The sequence below is a fragment of the Castor canadensis genome, chromosome 5 (assembly GCF_047511655.1).
Source record: "Castor canadensis chromosome 5, mCasCan1.hap1v2, whole genome shotgun sequence".
Lineage (NCBI taxonomy): Eukaryota > Metazoa > Chordata > Mammalia > Rodentia > Castoridae > Castor > Castor canadensis.
Genome location: NC_133390.1, coordinates 11199867 through 11223957, shown reverse-complemented (window position 1 = coordinate 11223957; position 24091 = coordinate 11199867). Strand labels below are relative to the sequence as shown.

Here is a 24091-nt window from a genome sequence, read left to right as displayed (position 1 = left end):
CATTTAGAAAATACAGATACTCAGAAGGAAGAAAATGAAAGGTCTCTTAATATCACCACCCAAATAAAATACCAAAAAACCAAAGTTTTGGGGTTTTTTTTGCCTCTAACACCATTTATTGAATTACTTTTCCTTTACCATAGATACATGGTAATTTTTTAAAGTTTGTCTTGGCAGAGAGTATCCTTACTGCTTTACTTATTTGTCTGTGTCATGCCCATATCATTTAAGATGGTGAGGCTTTGTGAGCTGTTCTCCCCTCTGTAGAGCCAGCTGTCCATTCACTGCTTTCCTGGAGTCAAATTCAGTAAACATGACCTTGTGCACTACTGAGTTGTGACCAGACACTCTGTGCAACTTAAAATGCATAAAATGAAAAGACCTCATCATATCATTTTTCCTGTAGCAAATCCAGTTAGATTTAGAAATATCGTCCTGTGAATTCTGGACAAAAGAAGGTCCTAAAATTGTTAGTGAGTGAGTCTGGGAAATGGAAATTCATTGTCTAATTCCCATTTTTATCAATTCGATGTGTGCAAAATGTTAATCGTATCTCTTCATTCCTTTATACCTTCCTCCTTTAGGAGGATTTCATGGGTTCACTCGAGTTTTAATCCTAATTCATTTTTCTCATAACACCTTAAGTTCCCGACTCCAGTATCTCCCAGGGGCTTTGATCCTCACCATCTCCTGTTAAAGAGTAGGCTACTACACGTAAGGTGGGTGCAAAGCCCTAAAATCCGCACCTGTAGTTCAGGCAAGCAAGGAATTAGGCATCTCCCTCTCAGAAGTGACCCTCCACAACCACACTCATGGTCTTCATGCAGTTCCTTCGGCACTTTTCTACCAGAGTCACTGTGTTGTCATGGCATTGCACGGACTCCCACAAGTTTACTCTAATTTTTAGGAATTTTGTAAAGCTGGTTGTTAAGCATAATCATTATTAAAAATTGAATGATATAAACTGACAACTAAATAAACTATATCAAAAATGAAGATAAGGGCTGGGGATGTGGCTTAAGTGGTCAAGTGCCTGCTTTGCAAGTGCAAAGCCCTGAGTTCAAATTCTGGTCCCACCCAAAAAAAAATGAAGACAAGTCAAAATTCATGGCTTCCTAATTATTTACTGCATTCATCTTTCATTACTGCTCTTGAGGTTAGCCAAGCCCATTGCATCTGTGGGTGGATGTGATATGATGGTGTACCACTGTGCATCTTTTCTCAACTCTGCTCCTTGGAAGCTTGAAGTTGGGTATGGTGACAATACATACACTACTGAAACTGGAAAAAACACACTGCACATCAGAGTCTGACTTGTTATTTTATTGAGTGTGATGGAGAGATGCAGATTAAGTTCTAAAATGCAATCTGTCCATAGCCTTTCCATTACAAATGGTCCCCCAAATTAAGAAAATATCCCTGCAGTATTTGAAAACTCATTTGATTCAACAAAGAAATGGCTTATATCATTGACTAACCACATATATTTTTATTGCTTAAATTTCCTCTTACTCCTAATATAAATGAAAATATCAACCAATGGTCATGCCAGAACTACACTTTGTTACCAATTAAAACCTTAGCTTGGTTTTGGTTACAAGAGTTTGGCAAAAATCAACCAAAATAGTCTTTGAGAATTGTGTATGTAGCCTTCATAACAAAGAACAATATATATTTCATCATATTATATTGTGGGCTACACATGCTTTATATCAAGATTTATAATAAACTATGCACATATTTATCTGTATACACTTTTTTGAGACCTGGTGGCCAAACTTTTACCAGAACACTGCCAGCCAGAGGTGACAAACTGCACCAGTGCTATAGTTTATTGACCCACGTGATGTTTCTGAAAAGAAACAAAAATGCTAGTGGTATGCCAACATTTGCAAATTGCAAGATTTCCCATACAAAGCTGCAATTTCTAATTCTCTAAGCATCAGATCTGGCCAATGATAATCTCTCTTGGCAGCACTCACCTGAGCCGAGCTGCAGTGGACCCTCCAGGTGCACGTCAGGTACATCCCCAGTTTACCACCAACCCCACCACTCCCTGCTGCCTCTCACCCTGCATCTGAGTCTTAAACGCCATTCATCCCCATGTCTGTGTATGGATTTCCTGTTCCTTATGTATCCTACCACAGCACAACATGAACCACATTTGCAGTCCATGTATCTGGGGACCTTCGGGCTTGATTTATAACTAAATTAGCTTTTACCTTCTTGGTTTTCAATCCCATTGACCCAAAATGATTTCTGATAAAAATCACATAAAACATATGTAAAAGGACTCTGAAACTGTGAAAAGCTACCAAATAGAAGTATAGGATGCACATGACATTTAATTTTTTACATTATTAATAAGGCATCCATTAAAATTCAATTTGTTACATTTTCAATAACTAATAACAGTACATGTTTATTATTTATATTTTTATATTTCTTTTCTATCTTCTTTCCTCCCTTCTTTGTCTTTTTCTGTTACTTTAAAGATATCTCTGAAGTACAATATCAGTAATGAGGTCATTAATTTTTCTTTTAAAATTTATACTTTAGTTCTCATTTTGGCCTAATTTAAATGCTGACATTATGAACTCATGCTAATTAGTCTGAATGGTCAAATCCCCCAGCAATTAAGCAAATGTAGAAATCTCAGGTTATTTCAGTTATCCTATGTTAAGGTTAAGAGATAAAAAAGAAAAATGTCATCTATCAGGAATGTGACCAAGCTGGGACATCCTGTTGTTTCACAGTGAAACTATTGCTTACCATTTTGTGGTATCATGAATGCAACAAGGTTTCAGCTTCATTGCATTCTGAGTTTAGACATTTGTACCACATGGATTCTTGAGATGCTGGGGGTTGAACCCAGGTCTTCATGAATGCTAGGCAAGCGCTGTACCACCGAGCCCACCACTGCACCACAGTTTCCTTGTATTCCACTTTAATGGTAACTTGGGTGTCTGTGAGGGGAGCTTTTTTTTTTTTTTGTACAATGGTGAATCAATTTCACTTTTTTTAAAAAAATATGTTGCTTTGGTTCCTTTTATCAATACACATAATACCATTTGTGTTAACTATGTCATAAAGCGTCTTAACTTTCTAATGTTAAATTTCCAAATGAACTGAGCATCAAGGGCTGGAGGTGTGGCTCAAGTGGTAGAGTGCCTGCTTTACAAGTACGAAGCCCTGAGTTCAATCCCCAGTCCCCCCTAAATAGGTAGATAAAATTTTAAAAAAGAACACTGTCCTGACCCCAAATGAACTGAACATCAAAAGTTCTTTTTTAGCTATCTATTCATAATTTGAACACCTTTACCCGCGGGGAATAATGTTACAAGTGATTGTTAGAGTCCCAAGCCAGCCCTAATGTGGTTTAATGGTTCTACCATTATTAATCTAAGTTCTGATTTCTGGAGCAAGAGGAAAATGAAATGAGAGATAGAGGAAGTGGAATAGTGGGGACAAAGACAAAGACGTCAAAAGACGACGAAATAGAACAGAAGTACTAGAAGAAAATTTTCCCGGGGCTAAGCAGCACTCTAAGCAAAAATTCACAATACAGTGTTTTTGTTTCCTCTAATTTTCACTTCTGCATCCCCATCTCAGGATCCTGATGCCCTCATTTGATGCTAAGGTCCCACCCAATCCTTGCCTATTCTACCTTCCCCAACCCTCCATAAATATGCGTTTAAAACTCCCATTTCTCAATATATCTGTTCTTAGCAAGTTATTTGGAAAATATCAGCCTACAAGAAACTAGTCATTTCATGGAATTCAAAGTCCCCACACCTCTGAAATTTATCAATTTGTTTTTGTTTTTTGGGTTTTTTGAGACAGAGTCTTAATATATAATCCAGGCTGACCTCAAACTTGAGATCCTCCTGCCTCAGTCTCCTGAGTGTTGGTATTACAGGTTTGTGCCACCATGACCAGCATACACCTGCAATCTATCATTCTTGACTTAAGAGAATTCCAGGTGCGGTCATAAAATGAAGCAGAAAAAAATGTGAAGCAGTATAATAGTCCCTTACCTGTAGTTTCATTTTCCACAGTTTTAGTTATCAGAGATAACCATAGTCTGGAAATATTAAATGGAAAATTCCAGAGATAAACAATTCATGTTTTAAATTCCAAGCTGTTCTGAGTAGCATGATGAAATCTCAGGCTCTCCTGCCCCATTCCATCTGGGCCATGACTCATCCCTTTGTCCATCTTATCTACCCTATGTACACTACCCACCCATTGTTGCAGAATTGCCTATTTGATTTCAAGAAACCCTATAATGGCCTTAATGTGCAAAGTAACAATGCTGGCAACTTGGCTATGCCAAAAAGAAGTCATAAAGTGCTTTAAGTGTCAACTCACATTATCACTAGAAAGGTGAATACAGTATAATGGAAGAGAGAGAAAGAGAGAGAGGGAGTTAAGTACAAAGGTACATAACTTTATTATGGTATGTCATTATAATTGTTACTGATCTCTTAGTGTGCTCAATTTATAAATTAAATTTTATAATGGGTATGTATGTATGAGAAAAAGCAGTATGTGTGGGGCTTAGTACTGTCTGCTGTTCTGGGCATCCTCTGTGGTCTTGGAATGTATCCCCCACTGACAAGGGCGGACTACTGTAGTTTGAAAGAAGATGCTCTTCTTGGGGGGTCATGCCTATGTTGAGCTCTCATTGGTAGTGCCTGATGCGCACTAATTTCTCCACTTTTGATCTGACATCTCTCCACAGACTGCCTGTCACAAAGACCTAGCCTCTAGCTGGCTCTCAAGAGATACTTCAGGATTGAATCAAGTGTAGTTGTTGCTTTTTATTTTCTTTTTCAAAATAGCTCCCAAGGTTGTGTGGAGTAGAGCAAAGAGAGATGGTTGTTTGTAGGTAGGCTCTGTTATGAATGGGGGCCAGGAGGAAGAGGTACAGTTGTGGGTAGCCGTATGTATCCCGTGGTCTTATTGTCAAGTTCCTTGTTCAAATGATCCATCATTTTCAAAGTCTCTGTCAGTTGGACACAGTTACAATGTTAGTAAATGACTGTGACAACATAGCTTTCGTTGCTTGGCATTGGGAAGGTCTTAAAGTAAGAAAAGTCAGGAAAGTCACTGGCAATGTTGGAAATGTTTTCAACACTATATGATTTTAAAGATGAGTCCCTGTTGAAAAGAGCCATATCTAGGAATGAGATAAATGTACATGCTTGCCAGCCTTTGTGTGACATTTGCTTCTCTCTGGAGTTGTCATCCCTACTGCTGTGGATGAGCAAGCTCTGCTCTGGGAAGGGATGCTTGGCCTCAGTGTTGATGCGAAGCCTCTTCAGCCCGCAAATGGCCAGGTACTCCGTGGGGAGGGTGTTGGGACTGCACAAGGAAAGCTTCAGGTCCTGGACCAGCGTGAAGTTCAATAGGTGTCCCAGCACCGATATGTCTGTGAACCAGATGGTCAGATGACCACTGTAGCTGGTTTGTTCTACTGTAAAGGGTAGGACAGTTTTACAGCTGCACATCAGGTTGGCCAAACTGTAGTCACAGTCCCGGATGTCTGCAGGGCAGCTACAGTTCCGAATGATGTTTTCCTTTGTGAAAATTAACGTGCTATTCTTCTGACCTTTTGTGAAGTGGTCAAGTGCAAAGAAGCCCAGTGCACTAATCAGAAGGAGGCAACGTGTGGTACGTAGTGTCATTCTTGTCCAGTGTGGGTTGGAGTGTTCCTGTTTCTCCTTCATGAATCAATTCATGGAATTCTCCTGAAAATAAAACATGCAACTTTGTTGTCAGAACCTCTTATTAGAAACACACAGCTCATAAAAAAGGATCCCCCTCAATAACCAATTATAGACTATTCTGTAAGGACAGGCAGTGTTTTACTTTGCAGCCTTGTGAGAAGCAGCAGCCAGATGTCTGAACTCTGCTTGGCTCAGTCATGAAACTGATAGTGAGACTAACATGCCAAGAGAGCCGATGCCTGCAAGACCTACCGCATCCTATCTACGGGCAGAGGTCTGGAATTATTTCAGTTAGCACATTCTCTAAATATCCACTTACTACTATTTAGTGCCTGTAAACCCCCTAAGCATGCACATGCCCTCCTCCCCTCAGTATTTGAATTCCTGGAATTCAAAAACAAACAGTTCCTTGTAGGAGTCCACCATCCATGTATTGCCTATTAAACTGCATAGCATGACTAGCAATAAGACATTGAGTTAATGGTAAACTTACATTTCTAACTAGACAAACATGCCTTCCACCTCCTCCTGAGCGTAATCAACCTGCTATATTCATTCACTCCTTTCTTTCCTGCCCTACAGTCAATTGGAACTGTATTAATAGACCACAGAAAGACCGATCACCCACCAATACTAATCACAGTTATATTGATTTATCTTCTATTCCAGAACAAGTTTACGAATTGGTTTTGTCAATTTGTTGGGGAGTCCCAAACTAAACAACACACAGGCACTGCTAAATGAACTAAAAAGATAGGAATTTATTCATGTTTTAAAGAGTAATAACTACGTCCAGGTTGGGGAAAGTGCCCAACATGTCTGGCATATAATAGATGACTGTTCCTCTCTCATGGTGTCATTGGAATGAAACAAGCATTATAGCAGAAGATACCAGATTTCAGTTTTGCAAAAAGAATCAAAGTTTCTCCTGAGATACCTGATGACTGAAGATAAACCAAACAATATAACTCAGTTCTTTTGCGTTGTCGAACACCATAGGTATAAGGAGATCCTTGGAATGAGACTGTGACTAGGAGGGCACAGAGCTATGGTCAAGGCCATCACAGGAAGGGACAGGAAATGATAGATGTAAAGGTTATTCAGAGGAGGTAAATATATGTCCAAAGAGTGTGGGGACAATAGGAAAGGGCTAGACAGACATGTAACAATTGATGAAGTCACAGGTGGCAAAACAGGCAATGGGCATTGGAGGGAGGCAAAACTAAAAATGCCAGGATAAGGAGGTAGGCACAAGACTCTCACAGGTGACTGGAATGCAGGGAGGATAAAAATCAGTCCAGTTGAGTAAACTTGAACATCAATTGTAATTGGAATTCATCAATCCATCCAACTGTCTGTTCATTCACTCACTCATTAAGTAATTAATTCATTCATATAACTCATGCTTATGAAGAATTTATTAGGTGGCAGACACTTTGCTAGCTCTGGAGAAACAGCTCAGAACCTTTATCCTTCATGGAGTTTAGATTCTAACGAACTTGATTCTGCTTCCATTTGTCTATGACATCAGAGCCAAGGCCATGTCGGGTCTGCATACAAGGACCCAGAGCTGCAGCCCGGGAGAGAAGGGAGGAATCTAAGGAGTGAGGCAGACCGCAGCACGGACTAAGTGCCAGGCCCTGGCCTAGGCCAGGCAGAAACAAAGATAAACAAAACCTGGGTGCTGCCTTCCAGGTATTTATACTCAACAGTGGAAGACAAGGCTGAACTGAGAAGGGATACACTGAACAGAGAAGTAAGAACACAGCAGTATTTCAGCCAGAACCATCATCTTCTAGTAATTTGCCAAAATGATGAACACAGAGGGAAAGAGGAGAGGTACCCAATATATGTTTTCTAGGACATTTAGAAGACTGGAGTTGCCAGTAGCTCTGCAATTAAGAGAAAGGATTGACAAATGGGACTACATGAAACTACAGAGCTCTTCACGGCAAAAGACATCCAACAGAATAGGAGAAAATTTTTTACCAGCTATACATCTGACATGGGATTGATAACTAGAATTTACAAGGAGCTCAGAAAACTAAAATCCCAAAGAATTAATGACACAATGAAGAAGTGGACATATGAACTGAATAGAGATTTTTCAAAAGAAGAAGTACAAATAGCAAAAAAAAAAAAAAAAAAAAAACCCATGAAGAAATGCTCAGCATCCTCCATAAAAGAAATGCAAATCAAAACCATATTAAGATTCCACCTCATTCCTGTTAGAATGGCTACTATCAAGAGTACAAACAACAAATGTTGGTGAGAATTCGGGGGGAAAATCCCTGAATATACCATTGGTGGGAACAAAATTAGTACAACCACTAGAAAAACAGTATGGAGGTTCCTCAAAAAACTAAAAATAGAGCAACACCACTTCTGGTCATATATCTGAAGGAACGTAAGGCGACAATAAAGACAATTACATACCCATATTTATTGTAGTGTTATTCACAATAACCAAGCTATGGAAACAGCCCAGAAGTCCTACAACTGATGAATGGATTATGAAAATGTGATATGCACAATGGAGTATTAGTCATAAAGGAGAATGAAATTGCGTTAGTCACATGCCAATGGATGGGTCTGGAGAATATCATGTTAAGTGAAGTACACCAGGTTCAGAAAGACAAAGATCACATGTTTTCTCTCATATGTGGAAAATAGATCCAAATACAAATATAAGCATTATCATATATGTGTGTGTGTGTGCACGTATATATGTATGCATATATTTATGAAGACAGAGAGAGAGAGAGAACATGTTTCCAATAGTGGAACTGTTAGAAGAGACTACAGGAAGAGGGAAAAAAGAGAATGGTAAAGAATGAATAATACTGAAATACATAGCATCTTGTAGGAACAAGACACAACAAAATGCACTGAAAACTGCTGAACAGTTTGGGGTAGGAGAGAAGGGTAAGGAAGAACGGAGGTTAGGCTGATTTAAGCAAAATATACTTACAGATAAAATACCAAGGCAAAACCCCACTGAATGAACAAGCAATAAAGGACAGGAATGTAAACCAGGTCATGTTAAAGGGAGGGTCCTAGTGAGAGGGGGAGGGTAAATGAAGAGAGTAAAGGAGGGTGAAAATGGTCAATACAGTGTATGAATACAGAACATTGAAACCTATTGAAGTCATTTTAAGAAGGGGAGGGGGAAGAGGGAGAATAATGGAGGGGATGAACCAAATGGGGCACACTGCACACATACATGGAAATGTCACAATGAACCCCCTGTACAACAAGTATATACTAATAAAAATGTTTTAAAAAAAGAAAACATAGAGGTGTTCCTTTAGCCACGCATATGCAAATCTTTAAGACATCAAGGAAACAGGTACTGTTCAAAAAGGAATGCCCCACAAATGTTACTGTGGCAAAACTGGAAGAGTTTGCAGTGTTACCCAGTTCGCTGTTGGCATTGTGAACAGCAAGTCAAGAGCAAGAGAACTGATATGCATGTTGGCATATTTATCACTCTAAGAGCCAAGACAGCTTCCCGAAACACATGAGGAAATGACCAGGAAAAGAAGGAGGCCGTAGAGAAAGGAGCCTGGGTTCAACTGAAGCACCCTCCTGCTCCACCCAGACAAGTGCTTTGTGAGAACCCATGGGAAGGAGCCTGGGCTGCTGGAACCTGTTCCCCGTGAATTCATGGCATAAGAGGTGTAAAACAAGAAATAGCAAAGGCCTCTGGACTGGAAAATGATACTCTTAATTTTGAGTGGTACACTCATCCTCAAAGAGTCAAAGGAAGAGGAGGAAAAGGAGAAAACATGGAGCTAGACTGAAGTTCATCGGCAGCAGCTGGTAGGGGAATGGATAAGGTGGTTGGTGGTGTTTTGTGTTTATTTTGAAGGTGACATAGGATCTCTTTAAAGAATTTATTAACATGTTCACTTCGCAATAAAAGAGCTTTGAGAAGCTTGGGGAGCCAGAGTTTTCCATGAACAAGAGGCTTCCATTTTTAAGTGATGTTAGAATGTGGTGGTGACTACCTCCACTTTAGCAAGAAATGGGAAAGAGTTTATTAATTATAAGATAATTTTAGATGATCAGCTGTCCCAGATTCTATCAGCGGTTTCTGGGACTTCACGTCCCAGTAACCCTGTCTTCTCAGAAAGAGGAATCCTGTCAATACCATTGGCTCTTTCTGATCCCAGCTCTTAAAGGGAAAGGGAGGGATTTGCCCACAACCTGGTGAGAAAAGTCTGCCTCATTTTTCAGGTCCTGATACTGTTCGGAGGCATAAAGGTAAGAGGAAAGGGATAGGAAGAGGAAAAGATATTAATTTGCTAGAACACATGCACAAGAAATTTCCAAAGGGATTTGTGAACAACTTCCCAATAGCTGAGGCCATGACAAGAGCTCAGTGGTCCCTGAACATTGGACACTGGGGATCTCTAAGACCAGAACAGGGAAAGCAGAGGCAGGAAGCTTCCATAAAGGTGTACAGGTCAGGACAAATATCTCTTGTGACCAGTTTATGGGGAGCCCCACAAAGATGCTAGTTAGATGTTTTTCTTCTTCAGTTAGCCATGAATTTCTTTCTTCAGGTTTGTTGAAAGTGGATGTGAAGAGTCTAGTTTCACTGGATACTTATTAACTTGTGGACACATTCCACTGTTGTATAACCAGAATGGCACAAATTGTCCCTTGCTGTACCTCAGCCCATAGTGGGTATGAAGAGGGACTCATATTATAGCATGGGGGAAAGGCTCAATGAGGAAGCACACAAAAAGCTGGGATGCTGAGAAAATGAGGTGTCAGATCAAGGTGGGTTAGAGGGTTCCAGCCCCAAAGAACCCCTTGACTCTTCCTTCCCACTGCCACTCCTGCCAGTCCCACAAGCCATCAATCTTCTCCATCTTTTGGCTCTTTCAATTCTTGTCATCCCATGCTAGTGATGTAGGTAATTTTCCTATTTTCTTTTATCCACTGAAGAAATATTCCACGACTCAGATACTACCTCCTCCATGAAGTTTGTCATGATACCTTCAAACCCCAGGCATAATTAGACATACCGAGTACTCCAGATGAATTTTTGTTGGAATTATTATACTGTGATTGTTGGCTTAAATTATCTGCCACTGGGGGACACCCCCTCAAATGAGTGCTTGTTTGGCATTGTACTTCCCATTTCTAGCACAGCGCTTTGTACCTCGCCAGGGCTTGACAAATTTTATTGATTGAGTGCAAAAAGATAGTTTACCAAATATCATTGCACTAAAACGCTTTTAACTGTTAGTTACAGAAATCTAGTTGAAACTATCTTGAGAGAAAAAATTTGGTTTGCATATTTGAACAGAGAATGATTTCAAATATGGCTTGATCTAGGTACTCAAGGAAAAGGTTATGAGAAATGCCTTATTTCTTAGTTCTTCTCCTGGATGCGCTTCATTCTCAGACAAGCTCATACCCTCTAGGGACAAGATGGTCATCAGTAAATCCAGGTTTATTTTCTACCAACTGAGAACCTCCAGCAAAAAATAAGTCTCTCTTTCCCTATTGTACCAGGCAAAAACATATTGGTCTCCTGAGCCAGATGCTCAGCCCTGAAGGCAATGGTAGGAGTAGCCACACTGGGAACCATGGACTGAGAGGGTGCAAGGCAGGTTCTGCAAAAGGAAAGCAGGAGCAGCAACAGAAAAAGGTAAGATAGGCGACAGTGGATGCCCTGCAGACCCATGTGCGAGCATGACCACCTCACTCCTCAAGGTTTTAGCAAACATTGGCCACCTCCTTGATAAAATACACTCAAGGTGCAGGTATATGTTTCATTGCTGTGGTTTGGATGTGGTTTGTATTAGAAGCTTGGTCCCCAGTGTGGCAATGTTAAGAGGTGGTGGGACCTTGAAGAGGTGGAACCTACTGGGAGCTAATTAGGTCATTAAGGGCACTGCCCTTAGAAAGAATTGATGTAGTTTTCATGGGGCTCTGATTAGTTCTCATGAGAGGGTCTTTGTAAAAGAATGAGTCTGATCTCTGTCCCACCATGTGATTTCTTTCTTCCATGCACTCCCACCATGATTCCATCCGTCATGAGATCCTCACCAGAGCAGTACTGTTTGGATTTTTAGCCTCCAAAATTGAGCTTAACAATACCTGTTTTCAGGTGTTTTATTATAACAGAGAACAGACCAACACACTTGCTTTGTGGAATACACCCAGGATTCTAAATTATCTCCTTTACTGGAAGACCCTTCATTTTTACCTCCTCAAATATTTTGCACAGATGCACTTTGAGGACTGCAGTTGTGGCAGACATCCTTGCTAGTTCCCCAAGTCCTGGATTTAAAGTATGTTTCTTGCGGTGTCCAGGCCCTGTTTTTCTTCTGCTCTCACCCTCAGTGCCACGGCTTAGGTTTATATTTGAGTCTGTATGCTTGAGTCCCTCATCAGTTTCTAGCTTTGTATCTTCATAATTTCTTCATTTGAGTTTTTTTTTTCCTAATTGCCTTTCCACTTTCAAATTTAATTTTAAAATCACATCTTATTTTGAATTGCTGCAAGGACTTGGGGAATGTCACTACATTTTTCCACAATTATATTTTTTAGTCTTCTGGGTGAAGTTTATAGAATTCAAAACATCATTATTTATGACATTTCAAGTGTGTTTTGGGCAAATGGTCCAAATGCTATCCTCCCACTGACACAATATCTCCTTACAAGCAATGTCTTCTTATAAACAGAACTCATTCAGTTTGAGATGTTCCTTTTGGAGCCAGGTATAAGTATGATCTAAATGTGGAGTGTAATCCTAGATTGAGAAAGAATCTCTGTGGAATTTGTTTTGAAGTAACTGATGTTTGTATCTGCTTAATTTGGAAGTCTTTGCCTTAATGTTCCTAGGTGCTAATATTAGTTGTTACTGAAATTTCTTCAGCTATAATAAAAATAAAGTTTAAACTGATTTGGAATAGTAGCTCTGGTTTTTAAACATGTTCAGCAACTTAAAAGCTCAAAGATCTAATTGTTATACATAGTTTTCAGCATTTTCTTAAAAAAATTTTAGGTGCATTGACACTGAATTTTTCTCATGGTTCCATAGCCGTTTCTAGTGCCTTCTGAGCTGGGTATATCAGAGACTTCTAGTGCCCACTAGCGCTCATGTTTTCCTCTCTTCACGTGGCACGCTGTTAGACTTCATTTCTAAGTCTCTTGCAATGAAGTGGTGCCACATGGCTGAGTTCTGACCAATGGAACATGGTAGAAGACCCTGTGGAGGACTTGGGGACCCTAGAAGATGGCACGACTGGACACAAAAGCTTGAGTCCTTGAATGACTGTGTGGAGCAGAACACCCTCTCTCTGATTGGCATGAGGCTGTGATGTAAGAGGAAAAGCAACCTTCCTATTGTGAACTACAGATATTTTGAAGCTTGTCAGCAGGTAGCCTACCCTGATTAGAAGAGCTGCTGCTAATATTTTGCAACTTATGCTTTTTACATCCTATTTTCTTAGAAAATGAGAAATCAACATTTAGAGAATATTTATTTAATGCCAGACAGTAGCCCAGATCACAGGAAATAAATCAAAAAGGGAGGAGTTATCTCACCTTCATCAAGGGCCTTGAGATTTTCCCAAGTACATTAGTACAAACAACTGAGCAACCAGTGAAAGACAATGTCTTTGGCAGTGTTGGTTAAAGATGCAGAAATGGGAAAGACTCCCAAAGTGCTGTTTGGGCTAAGAAGAGAAGGGGCTGGGGTTAGGAGAGGTAAGGCAGTACGAGATGTGTCACTTGAGCAAAATCTCATAATGATTGAAGTGCTTGGTGTTCAGAGCACATTCTGGATATCCTAGGGAGCATGAGCTGGGATTGTCAGTACGACAGGATTAGACAGGACCTTGCTGGCCAAGCTGAGGTATTTAGACTTTATGCGGGCAGCGATTTGGTCTTTAAACTCTTTTGATCTTTACCCCATCAATAAAAACATCTAACCCTCTCCCAATAGATATAAATTCTGATTTACAAAGGGGATAAGTGTTATTAGCATAATTACACATTGTCTATGTTATAAATAATACATAAGCAGTAGAATTTTTTAAATGAAAAGCAAATAAAAGTTTACATACAGCTCTACCCCACTGGCTTGGCCTGTGCACCCCACTTTGCATGAGGCAAAAATGAGGCAGTGGAGATTTGCACAGGGAAGACCTATTTAGATCTGTGTTTGAGGACGATAACTGAGGCTGCCAAGTAGAAAGTGAATTGGGGGAAGAGCTGAGCTATGGGACAGTGAGTTCTAAGTAAGGAAACACTCCCTTTGTATCTTTTTTGAAGGTTTACATCTCTCCATTTGCTGACTCCTAGCTCCAGACTCTTTGAGTAAATATCCTCCAGTATGTGGAATCCTTGGGGATGGAGAACCCAAGAGAGTAAGATGTGGGGATGGGGGAGGAGGGGTGAGAACTAGGCTCCTTCCTTCTGTGGGCATGCATCTGAGACACCTGTGTAGCCTCTTGAAGGGAACCAGTAATACAGGAAGCAGGAGACTGCAAATGGACAGCACTGGGAGCCATTGGTTGTCTCCTTCTTCATGTCCCAACACAACTTGGCTGGGAACTCCTCTCATGGAGACATGTGCTCTGCCCCCTGGCAACCACAAGAAAGGCATAGCTCATCCTTTCAGACAGGAAGCTCTGGGTGGTTTTATTGGATGGGCAGCAAGCCCAGCTGCTAGTGAGAACTCACTATGGGCAAGCTATGAAACAATTAGAGCTTTCCTCCATCCCTGGGTTCTCGTTGCTGTGTCTTCCTCTTAATTCCTTTAGCATCCCAGTATTCATTCTTTCCACGTTCCCATGCTGAAAACTCACTCTCATGGTCTCATATCAGTTGATTAGCTCTGAATAGTTACTTAAGTCAACACATTCTTATTCAAAGGCACTTGCACTTAAGCCTTATCCTGCCTTGTCCCTTGTTTGCAGTAGGGGAAGGATTAAATGGGACATGTGGGAGGGGCTTGGGGTGGAGACTCCTCTCTAGGGCCCCAGAAAGGAGTGGTCACTTGTCTCAGGTCTAGTTCCCACTTGTCTGTGTCTGGGCAACCATCTTGTCCATCTAGGCCAAAGAGAAGTTCAGCTATCCTGTGTAATGTGGGTGACATAGACACAAAGACAACATGCAAAGGCTTTAGGTAGAAGACCTTGAAAAGCTTTTGGGAAAAGGGGTTTTCAGTATTTTTCTTTTTTTTTGGCTCTCTTCCATGAGTGCACTGCAGGACATAGGTTGGAGATAAACACTGTGTAAGATGATATTTAAAAGGGAGAATAGTGTCCGTGTTGTTTAGTATTTCAAAGCTTATGAAGTTGAAAGTTAAGTTAATTTGCGTCTCTCCCCAATGTTTTCTTAATGTGATAAGTGTTGTCTTTTCTTTCTTCTTCACATTCCACAACAGCCCACCCCACTCCCCCAGTATGAGCCTCTGAATTTTTACATGGTTTTATATGTGTCTGACACTGAAGTCATCACTCTGTTGGTGAAGATCATTTATTTCCCTTTAACTGTGGCTTACAAAGTTCATTGTGAGAGGCAGGAGCCGAGTTCATCGTGATTCTGATGTAATGAGCATCTTTGCTGATTTATATAGCAAATCTGCTATTTGCTATCATCTAATATGTTTACTCATCTAGAAAGGGGGAAGTGAAAATTCATGTCTGCATAAGTTGGAATTTAGGCAAAAGTAGATTAAGCAAGCAATTTGGGTTTTAAGAGGCCCAAATTAAAATATCTTTGGTGCTATTTTTGAGTACTATTACCATTACTCATCAGTATATCATAATACCCATAGCACTACAACATCACTCGTAAACTGATATTTTGCGATGTTAGGATTACAGTGATAACAGTACTGTACCAGCATGCTCGGCCAGACCATTGCCAAAAGCCATCTCAAAGAAGTATGAAATTGATTTTCTACATCACTTGTACCAAAAATTTGACTAGAGACCAGATCCAGGGTAAAGCTAAAAGGCCTCTTTGCCTGATTTTTTTCTGTAACAAATCAAATCAGATTTACAACTTTCCTATAAATTGTGGGGAATGGGAGGCTCTGAAATTATTAGTGAGCTATCCTAGGAATTAAGAGAAATTGTCAAACTGTAATTTCTAGTAATTCAAATGTGTGTAATATATTTAAGGCACAACAGGAGTATAGGCTATAATCAAAACATCATTGATCTCCACATAGTAATAGCTAGATTAAGTAGTAGTCCCTAAAGATGTCTATTCTAATCCTTGGAACCTGTGAATGTGACTTTACATGGCAAGATGGACTTTGCAAATGTGATTAAGTTACCGATCTAGGGATGGGGAGGTGATTCTGGATTAACTAGATAGGCCCCATGTAATCACAGGGGTCCTTATAAAAGAAATACAGGAGGAGAAAGAGAAGAAAAAGGCACTGTGACAGCTGAAGCTGAGATTGGAGTGATGTGGCCACAAGAGAAGGAGTTCAGGCAGTCTCTAGAATCTGGAAAAGGCAATGGATGGATTCCCTCTTGGAGTCTCCAGAAGGACCAGCTCTACTGATACCTTGACTTTAGTCTAGACAGTGTAAATTTAGACTTCTAACCTCCAGAAATAAATAGAATAAATTCGTGTTGCCTTAAGCCACTAAGTTTGCAGAAATTTGATGAAGCAACAATGGGAAATGAACACGGAGGTTATGAGGACACTAAGCCACCACAAGAGACCGCCTCTTTGTAGCAAACCAACCAGCCTTTCTCTATTCATGGCCACTTGCTTCATGTGGCTTATTCCTCCAACCAGATTGCATGATAAGCTCGCAGGGTAACTATATCCAGAGCAACTTTACAGTTTTTCTGAAGTACCAAGTTCAATGCCTGACCAAGCAGTTACCTGAATTGGACCAGTCAGGCCTAAACTGATGCATCTGGACACATCCTATGAATTGAGAGAGCGAGCACCTCCAGGTAGTTCATTGTGTAAGTAGAAATGTTGAGGGAAAGAGAAGGAAGAATGATGATGATGCCTGGAGGCTTGAAACAGGGATGAGCAGAGGGACAGAGCAGGGCACTTGTGTCCTCTCAGCCCGGATTTATGTCTTAGGCCAAGTCCCATGTTGCTGCATGGAGAGGATGCATGAAATACTATCAAGAACTCCAGGATATGGGGAACATATCCTGGCCCTTGCCAAGGTGGCAAAGTAGAATACTGTGAAGTGGACAGAGGCATTCTCTCTACTTCTGAACTGAGTACAGCACAGATCTGGCACAGGGAAGAATGAGGGGCAGGCAGCACCATTTGGCCTGGGCAGGAAAACAGCATGGAACAACTTAGATGATGTCTCTGGTCATCAAGTCAACAGGAAGCCTCATGACAGAAGCAAAAGCCAGTCAACATCCAACAAGAGTTGGGAACAGAAACATACAAAGGAACCATTGTGAGCACAGACATGACACTCCTGAGAACTGAAGAAATAATTGCTGGGGACTTTTCAGTGTAGACAGAGTGATGGGAAAGGCAAGGACCTGTATCAAGTAGGTGGGGCACGAACCAGCAAAATATTACTGTTAATTTCACCTTCTCTGTGCCCACAGGCTGGTGAAGCCAGGGTGTCTTAGGTATCAATTAAATTACAATTTTAAGATTAAACTGATTGAATCACAAAAATAGACCAAAGTTCTCAGGAGCTTCTAGACTACGATGAGTAAGAACTGACTGAAAAGCAAGGCATTGAGCTCAATATTTGCTTTTTGGATGCTGCTTGTATTCTGTGAAGTCAGGTTTTCAATGTGACAAAGCCTTGGTTTTCTTGCTGACAGTAGTCCTGCAGTCCTTAGCACTGACACACAGAGGCACTCCATCAATATTTGTATTATTCAGATGAATCCCTACCATAGCTAAGCCAAAGATGCATGATAACAATCCTTTACTTTATATTTTGCCTTTACTACCCTGGAATTGTGGAATGTGTCGTGTTATCAAATCAACAAGCTGGCGGACCATGGTGGCATATGCCTGTGGTCCCCCCTATTCAGGAGTTGAGGCAGGAGGATCACAGGAGTTCAATAGCAGCAAGGGCAACATAGCAAGACCCTCTGGCTAAAAAAAAAAAAAAAAAATCAGCAAGCAAAGTTCATCACATTTTTCAGCAGGAATCTTATCACATGGCTTGGCTATGTCAGGGAAACCATGAGTTCTTGGGTATGGGTGAGACGGTGGGCAGTTGAGCTCACTACCCTATACTTTGCTGTGCATTATCTTGAAAGCCACTGAATGACATCTGGCAAAGTTACCACAAGTGTCCTCCAACCTCCTGTGACTTCCCCAGAAGCACAGTCTAAATTTGAGGTGGTCTTGGATCTTCTCTGTGAATCCGATGAGGACACAGAGTGAAACACCCTTGCTTACACTGGGAGTCATGAGCCCCAAGTCAGGGCCCCTGAACACTGTCCTTGCATCTCCTCCATACATCCTCCCAAGGAGTGAGGTAAACATGAGCAGAGTTAGTAAATATACAATTGTCCCTCAGTATAAACAGAGGATTTGTTACAGAAGTTCCCCCCTGCCCCCAGCCTGTGGCTACTGTAATCTTCAGATGCTCAAGTCCCTTGTATAAAATGTCAGTTATTTGCATATAGCCGACATACATCCTCCTATGTGTTTAAAATCATCTCTAGACTACTTATGCTTAGTACAGTATAAATGCTATGCAAACAGTTGTCACACTGTCTTGCTTAGGGAATAATGTCAAGAAAAAAGTCTGTACATATCTGGACAACCAGTAATTATTTTCCTGTCAAGGTTGGTTGAGTGCATAGCATCCATGGATATGACACACCAACTGTAAAGGTCTTGGAGACATTTGTGCACAGGACAAAACCCTTGCCCTCACTGCTCTCAGTTGAAGGATTGTAACAGCCCACAACCTGCAATTTACAAGTCCAGGCTATAAAGCTAACTCAGAACTTTGCTCAAACCACAGGGCCAGTATCCTGGGTGAGGCTGCCAAGGACAACGAGCAAGACACTAATCCTTTTGCTAAGAGATAAGAAGAAAGCTGGCAAGCCTTTAACATTTTAATTATCTCCTTCCAGAACAATAAAAGGGGATTCTGATTGTCCACTTACAGTTGTACATTATTACATTCCCATACAGTACCTTCAAATATTACCTCAAGATGTAAGCATTAGGCTTTTTCCTTTCATCTGTATTCAAGTTAAAGTTCCAACTATCAGATTTTGGAAAAGTAAAAACAAAGTTTTTCTTAGGTAGCTTAAGATACAAACATTGGAACCAAATATTGAATCCTTATTGCTTTCTTGAAAGGTTTTTAAGAGCTTATAAACGTCTACTGGGAATGATGACTAGAAGCAATGTGGTATCTTGCATGGGATCCTGGGACAGAAAAAGGACATTAGGTAAAAGCTTAAGGAATCCGAATAGCATTTGGATCTTAGTTTATAATAATAACATATCAGTGTTGGCTCACTAACTGTGACAAATGTACCATGCTAACATAAGATGTTTACTTGATGTGGGAACTCTCTGTAATAGCTTCACCTTTTTTTTTTTCTTTAAATCTAAAGCTATTCTGGAATAAGTTTATTAAAAAGAGTGCTTCCTGATCTCACTGGTGACTCTTTGAAGATCAATTCTGTGACAATGGCAGCTCCAAAAATAATCTTGGCATCACAATTTGGGCAAAACAAAAGGCCAGTGAGATGGTGGAAGTTCAACTGCAAATGAATTCCTCAGCTCTCTGTCTACAGAGATTCTGGCTTCCTTAATAACCTCGGAGACCAGGCATTTCAGAGATGCAAATGAAATCCTTTTATGGGAAATGAATCAAACTGGAAAAGAGGAAGTATTGAGGAATGGTGGTGTGTGTATGTGTGTGTGTGTGTGTGTGTGTGTGTGTGTGGTCTCTGGGCTCCCAGAGTGTTTTCTGATTCTGAAATTCTGACTTAATTCCTCTCATTCTGCTTATGTTGCATGCTGGGTCTGGGGATGACTTCTGTCTTTATCTGCTAAGAAACCACCTACATCTCTTGAGCTGTCTTTGAATCTCACCTCTTTCATGAAACTTTACTAGGCTAAGAGTATAGCTGACTTAAACCTGCTTTTCTTGGAATGTTGAATGATAAGACAATTTTAAAAATAAGTTATCATTCAGAGCCCAAAATATATTTGTATTTTATTTTTAAATTAATTTTTATTTTATTTTTTGGTGCTGGGTAATGAAACCCAGCACATCTAGGCAATTGCTCTACCACTGAGCCCAGTGTTAGATTTTAAACCCTCTAATCAGGCTTTTGTTGTCATCACTCCATTGGAACCATGTTCATCAGATCCTCAGCGACTCTCATAGCATACTGTCAAATCCAGTGGCCAATTTCCTGGTCTCATATCCCCTGACTTCTCACCAGCATTTGACACAGGTGCTCTTCTTAAGAACTTTCTGTTCTTCCATAGAACCTGTTCTTCTTGTTATTTCACCACTTCCATGGGCACTCTGGAGTTTTTGTCTCTGGCTGGCATCTCACCTTACCATTATTGTCTGCCCAGCTCGGGACCTGGCCCTCTTCCCTGTGTGTACTCCCTCAGGGTTTGCACTATGCCCCTTGGTTTTAAATCACCCGTGCTGGTGATTAGCCAAGATCTAGCTCTAGCTCTTAACCCTTCCCCAAGCTTCGGGCTCCTAGATTTAACATTTTACTTGACAGTTCTTTCTGGATGTCTAATGGACATCTTTCAAACTTATAGCTTTGGATTCCCAAGAAAGTTCAGATTCCTAGGAAAGGAGAAATGTTACTGTGTTGATAGTTTACTCTCTTATTGTGTTCCCAAGGCTCAGTAAAAAAAAAAAAAAAAAAGTCCTCAACGAAAGACAATATACTTTAAAATTTTTTATTTATTCATTTATTTATTTATTTAAGAATGGGTCTTGCTATGTTGCCCAGACTTGTCTTGAACTCCTGGGCTCAAGTGTTCCTCCCACCTCAGCCTCTAGAACAGCTGGGATTGTAGGCATGCTCCCAGCTTTATTAATTAATAACAGCATATAATGAGTGCTTCTCTTTTGCCAGGTACTGTTCTAAATTGTTTACCTGTATGCTATCATTTAGTGCTTGCAATAATCCTAAAGGTATTATGGCCCCATTTTCATATTAGAAGATGGGGACACAGAGAAATAAAATAACTTGTCCCAAGTCCCAGAGCTAGTTAGTAACAGCTAAGATTTGAACTCAGACACCCAAATACACTCTAAGGGGCCACTGTGGAAATTACAATACTGTTTCCCAGCTCAGGGTTATAGGCAGACTCAAACGATGCTCCATTCCTCATGTTCCCTTACTCTGTCTTTTAATTGAAAACGTCTATGAAAATCTCATGCTAAATGAGTATGAAACAAGAGGAATTAAGTGTGTTCTATTATGCATAAACATTTCAGAAACACTCTTTGAAAAAGAAACATTTATAAATTAGATTTAAAAATAAGTTTAAGTTCACCAGCAGAATATAGGACAATGTCAGCAAAGTGCTACTTCTCCTAATGGAGGCATGGAACGTAGATGAAAGAATATGAGAGAGAGAGAGAGAGTCAGCCACTGTGAAATCCTAACTAGAATGCGTAGCTACCACTCTTTTCTACCCAACACAGGCTCTTGGAGAATGAATTCACCAATGAGCTCAAGCTCCCTTGAGTGACTGGGTATTTGCTCGGCTGGGTGGATCACTGTGGTTCAAACTCTTAGCTTTGCCTAGCAGCCCACAGTGTAGTGTGGCCTGACCACTTTCTACACTGGGGCCCAGGGACTTACTGTCTCCTCAGACACAGACATGAGTCACTGGATTCTAATCATAGACCAGCTTCAAGCAATGAGTGCAAAAGAAAATTGAGAAATCCAAATTAGCTGTTGAAAAGCATTCATCTCCATAAGTACTTTACTGAAACTATTATTTGCAGAAAATGCCCAATTTCTGTCAGGAAAAAAATTAATGAAATATCTTGTTTTTCTTCCAAACAGATTGCATTATTCAGTCTTTTAAAAAAGTAAAAACTTCTCAAGAATCACTCTTTTCCCTAAAAACATTTTCAAACAAATGAGGTCTGTCTTGGGGGTCATGTTTAAGGACAGTGTTTCCACAAATATTATGCACAGTGCTTTTGAAACATTTTCTTTCCCCCAAATAACAAAACTGTCCAAAAATAAGTTTTTTAAAAAACAAAATTTATGCACAACTGGTATGGACTACTAGGCTTGAATTAAAATATCCCCCTTATCTTGATTTTATTATGTTATGTTATGTTTTTTCCACTTTTGAATACAAGCACCAATTTTTTTGCAATTAATTCTCCAATCCAAATGTAATACTCATCTTAACTTACTATTTCTTATCTTTCTCTGCTTTCTAATAAGTGAACTGTAAAACCTAGTATATAAGTAGACAGTAAACATAACATTATTAAAACATAAACAGAGCAAAAATCAACATGAGCCAATGCTCCATGGAGTTCCTAGTTTTCTTTGTTTGCAATCACAATAAGAAAAAGAAATATGATATATATCTGTTTTACTTAATTGTTATTTATTACTGAAGACTGATGGAAGACTACAGCCAGATGTTTTAAAATAGCAGTGAGAAGTTCAGATTCCATAGAAGTATCTGTTATATTTCCCTTCAGTGATTTTGTCTCTTTAGGAACTGAAAGTGTTTCCTTCTAAAGGCAGAATCTCAATTAAAAAGTAATTCACACACTTAGAAGCCTACACAAGTCTTTCTTGGTGACCACCACCCACCCATACATGTCCTGTGTTCAGGAAATGCAGAAGCTACAAGGAGGTGGTCTGAATATTGGCTCTTTGAACAGTTTCAGAACTTTAGGGCCATGAAGTAGAAAATCTGAAGCTATCAAAAATTGGTGAACTAAATAAGTTCTTTTTTTTTAAACAAAGAAGAGCAAAGAAACTACTTACATCTCAGAGTTCCACTGTGGGGCCTTGTCCCTTCGCTCCTCAGACCTCTGCCTGGCCACTGATCCTTCACCCTGGTTTGACAGCTGGTTTAATCTGCAAGCCAGAGTGGAATGCATGGTCTCGCACTTGCTGTTCTTTTCCGTTTCTAGAGGGCAGTGGCCTGGCCGTTTCCATGGCAACCAGGAGGAAGCGGCTGGCCTACCAATTTCATTAACCATGCAGCAGGAGAGAACGTGCTTTTTTGGGGGCTCTAAACTGGGAAGTTTGCAGAAGAAATTTGAAGGGGACCTCTCTATATGCTGACCCTAAAGGACTGACACAAATGGAAGAAATTGTACGTTAACAGGAAATTGAACGGATTAAAAGTAGACTGTGAAGACTCCTTGATACTTGTACATCCGTGATTTGTTCCACTCCTTTTCGCCTGATGAATTGTTATTTATGGTAAGTGCCTAGCTAGTGTAAAAAATGTTCTATTGTGTTTGGACTCCTTTTAACTTCAAAGATGTAGTCCTATCCTCACTCTCTCTCTCTCTCTCTCTCTCTCTCTCTCTCTCTCTCTCTTTCTCTCCCTGGTTCATTTTTTTGAATGTTAGAATCCACAAAGCAAATAAATAAGTAAAAGTATTTTGTACACATTAACTGATAGCCCCATTTGGGTTGCTACAACAAAATATCAAAAACTTATAAATAATACATTTATTTCTTACTGTTCTGGACACCAGGAAATCTGAAGATCAAGCCAAGTCTATGTCTGGTGAAGGTCCACCTCCTGGTTCTAACTATATCTTCATGTGGTGGACAGGAGAAAATGCTGGTCTCTTCAGCCTCTTCTAAGGGCACTAATGCCATTAATGAGGGCTCCACCCTTGTGACTTAATCACCTTCCCCCAAAAACCCCACATTGCAGATTAGGTTTGAATTGGGGTTGGAGCACAAATGCCCAGTCTTTAGCAACCAGTGAGGGTTCACTAAATATGGGAAAAATTAGATGGAGAATAGTCTTCCTCATTAAAAACAGCAGGAGACTAAAGTAACTGATTTATGATTACTTGCATGCAGAGTATCCAATATTCTAAAAAAAAGAAGCAGTACTTCAGTAGGGAAATTCATTCACTTATTCATTCATTCATTATTCAGCTGGTGAATTCTCAACACACACACACTATGCCAGAAGATTGAAGGGATACGGAGTAAATGGCATAGTTTTTGAATTCACAGAAGATATATCATAGACCTGGCAATTACAGAAAGTGATTGGGAGAAACATGCAAAGGGAAGTTTAAACACAAAACATGAAGGTCTCAGGGAAGGTGGGGCTGTCTTATACCAGGGAGACTGGATAATTATTTTGGAGAAGTGGTATTTGATCTGGGCCCTAAAGGATATCTAGGA

General features: G+C 40.2%; 1 protein-coding gene across 1 annotated transcript; it reads right to left on the bottom strand.

Annotated features, from left to right (window-relative positions):
• Positions 1 to 1302: 1302 nt before the first annotated feature.
• Epcip (exosomal polycystin 1 interacting protein) lies at positions 1303 to 22832 on the bottom strand. Its single transcript, XM_074072786.1, has 2 exons — positions 22697 to 22832; positions 1303 to 5753 (listed from the first exon to the last, which is right to left on the bottom strand). The coding sequence occupies exon 2, from the start codon at positions 5730 to 5732 to the stop codon at positions 5034 to 5036; it is 699 nt and encodes a 232-aa protein (XP_073928887.1). The 5' UTR covers positions 5733 to 5753; positions 22697 to 22832; the 3' UTR covers positions 1303 to 5033.
• Between the last annotated feature and the right edge of the window lie 1259 nt (positions 22833 to 24091).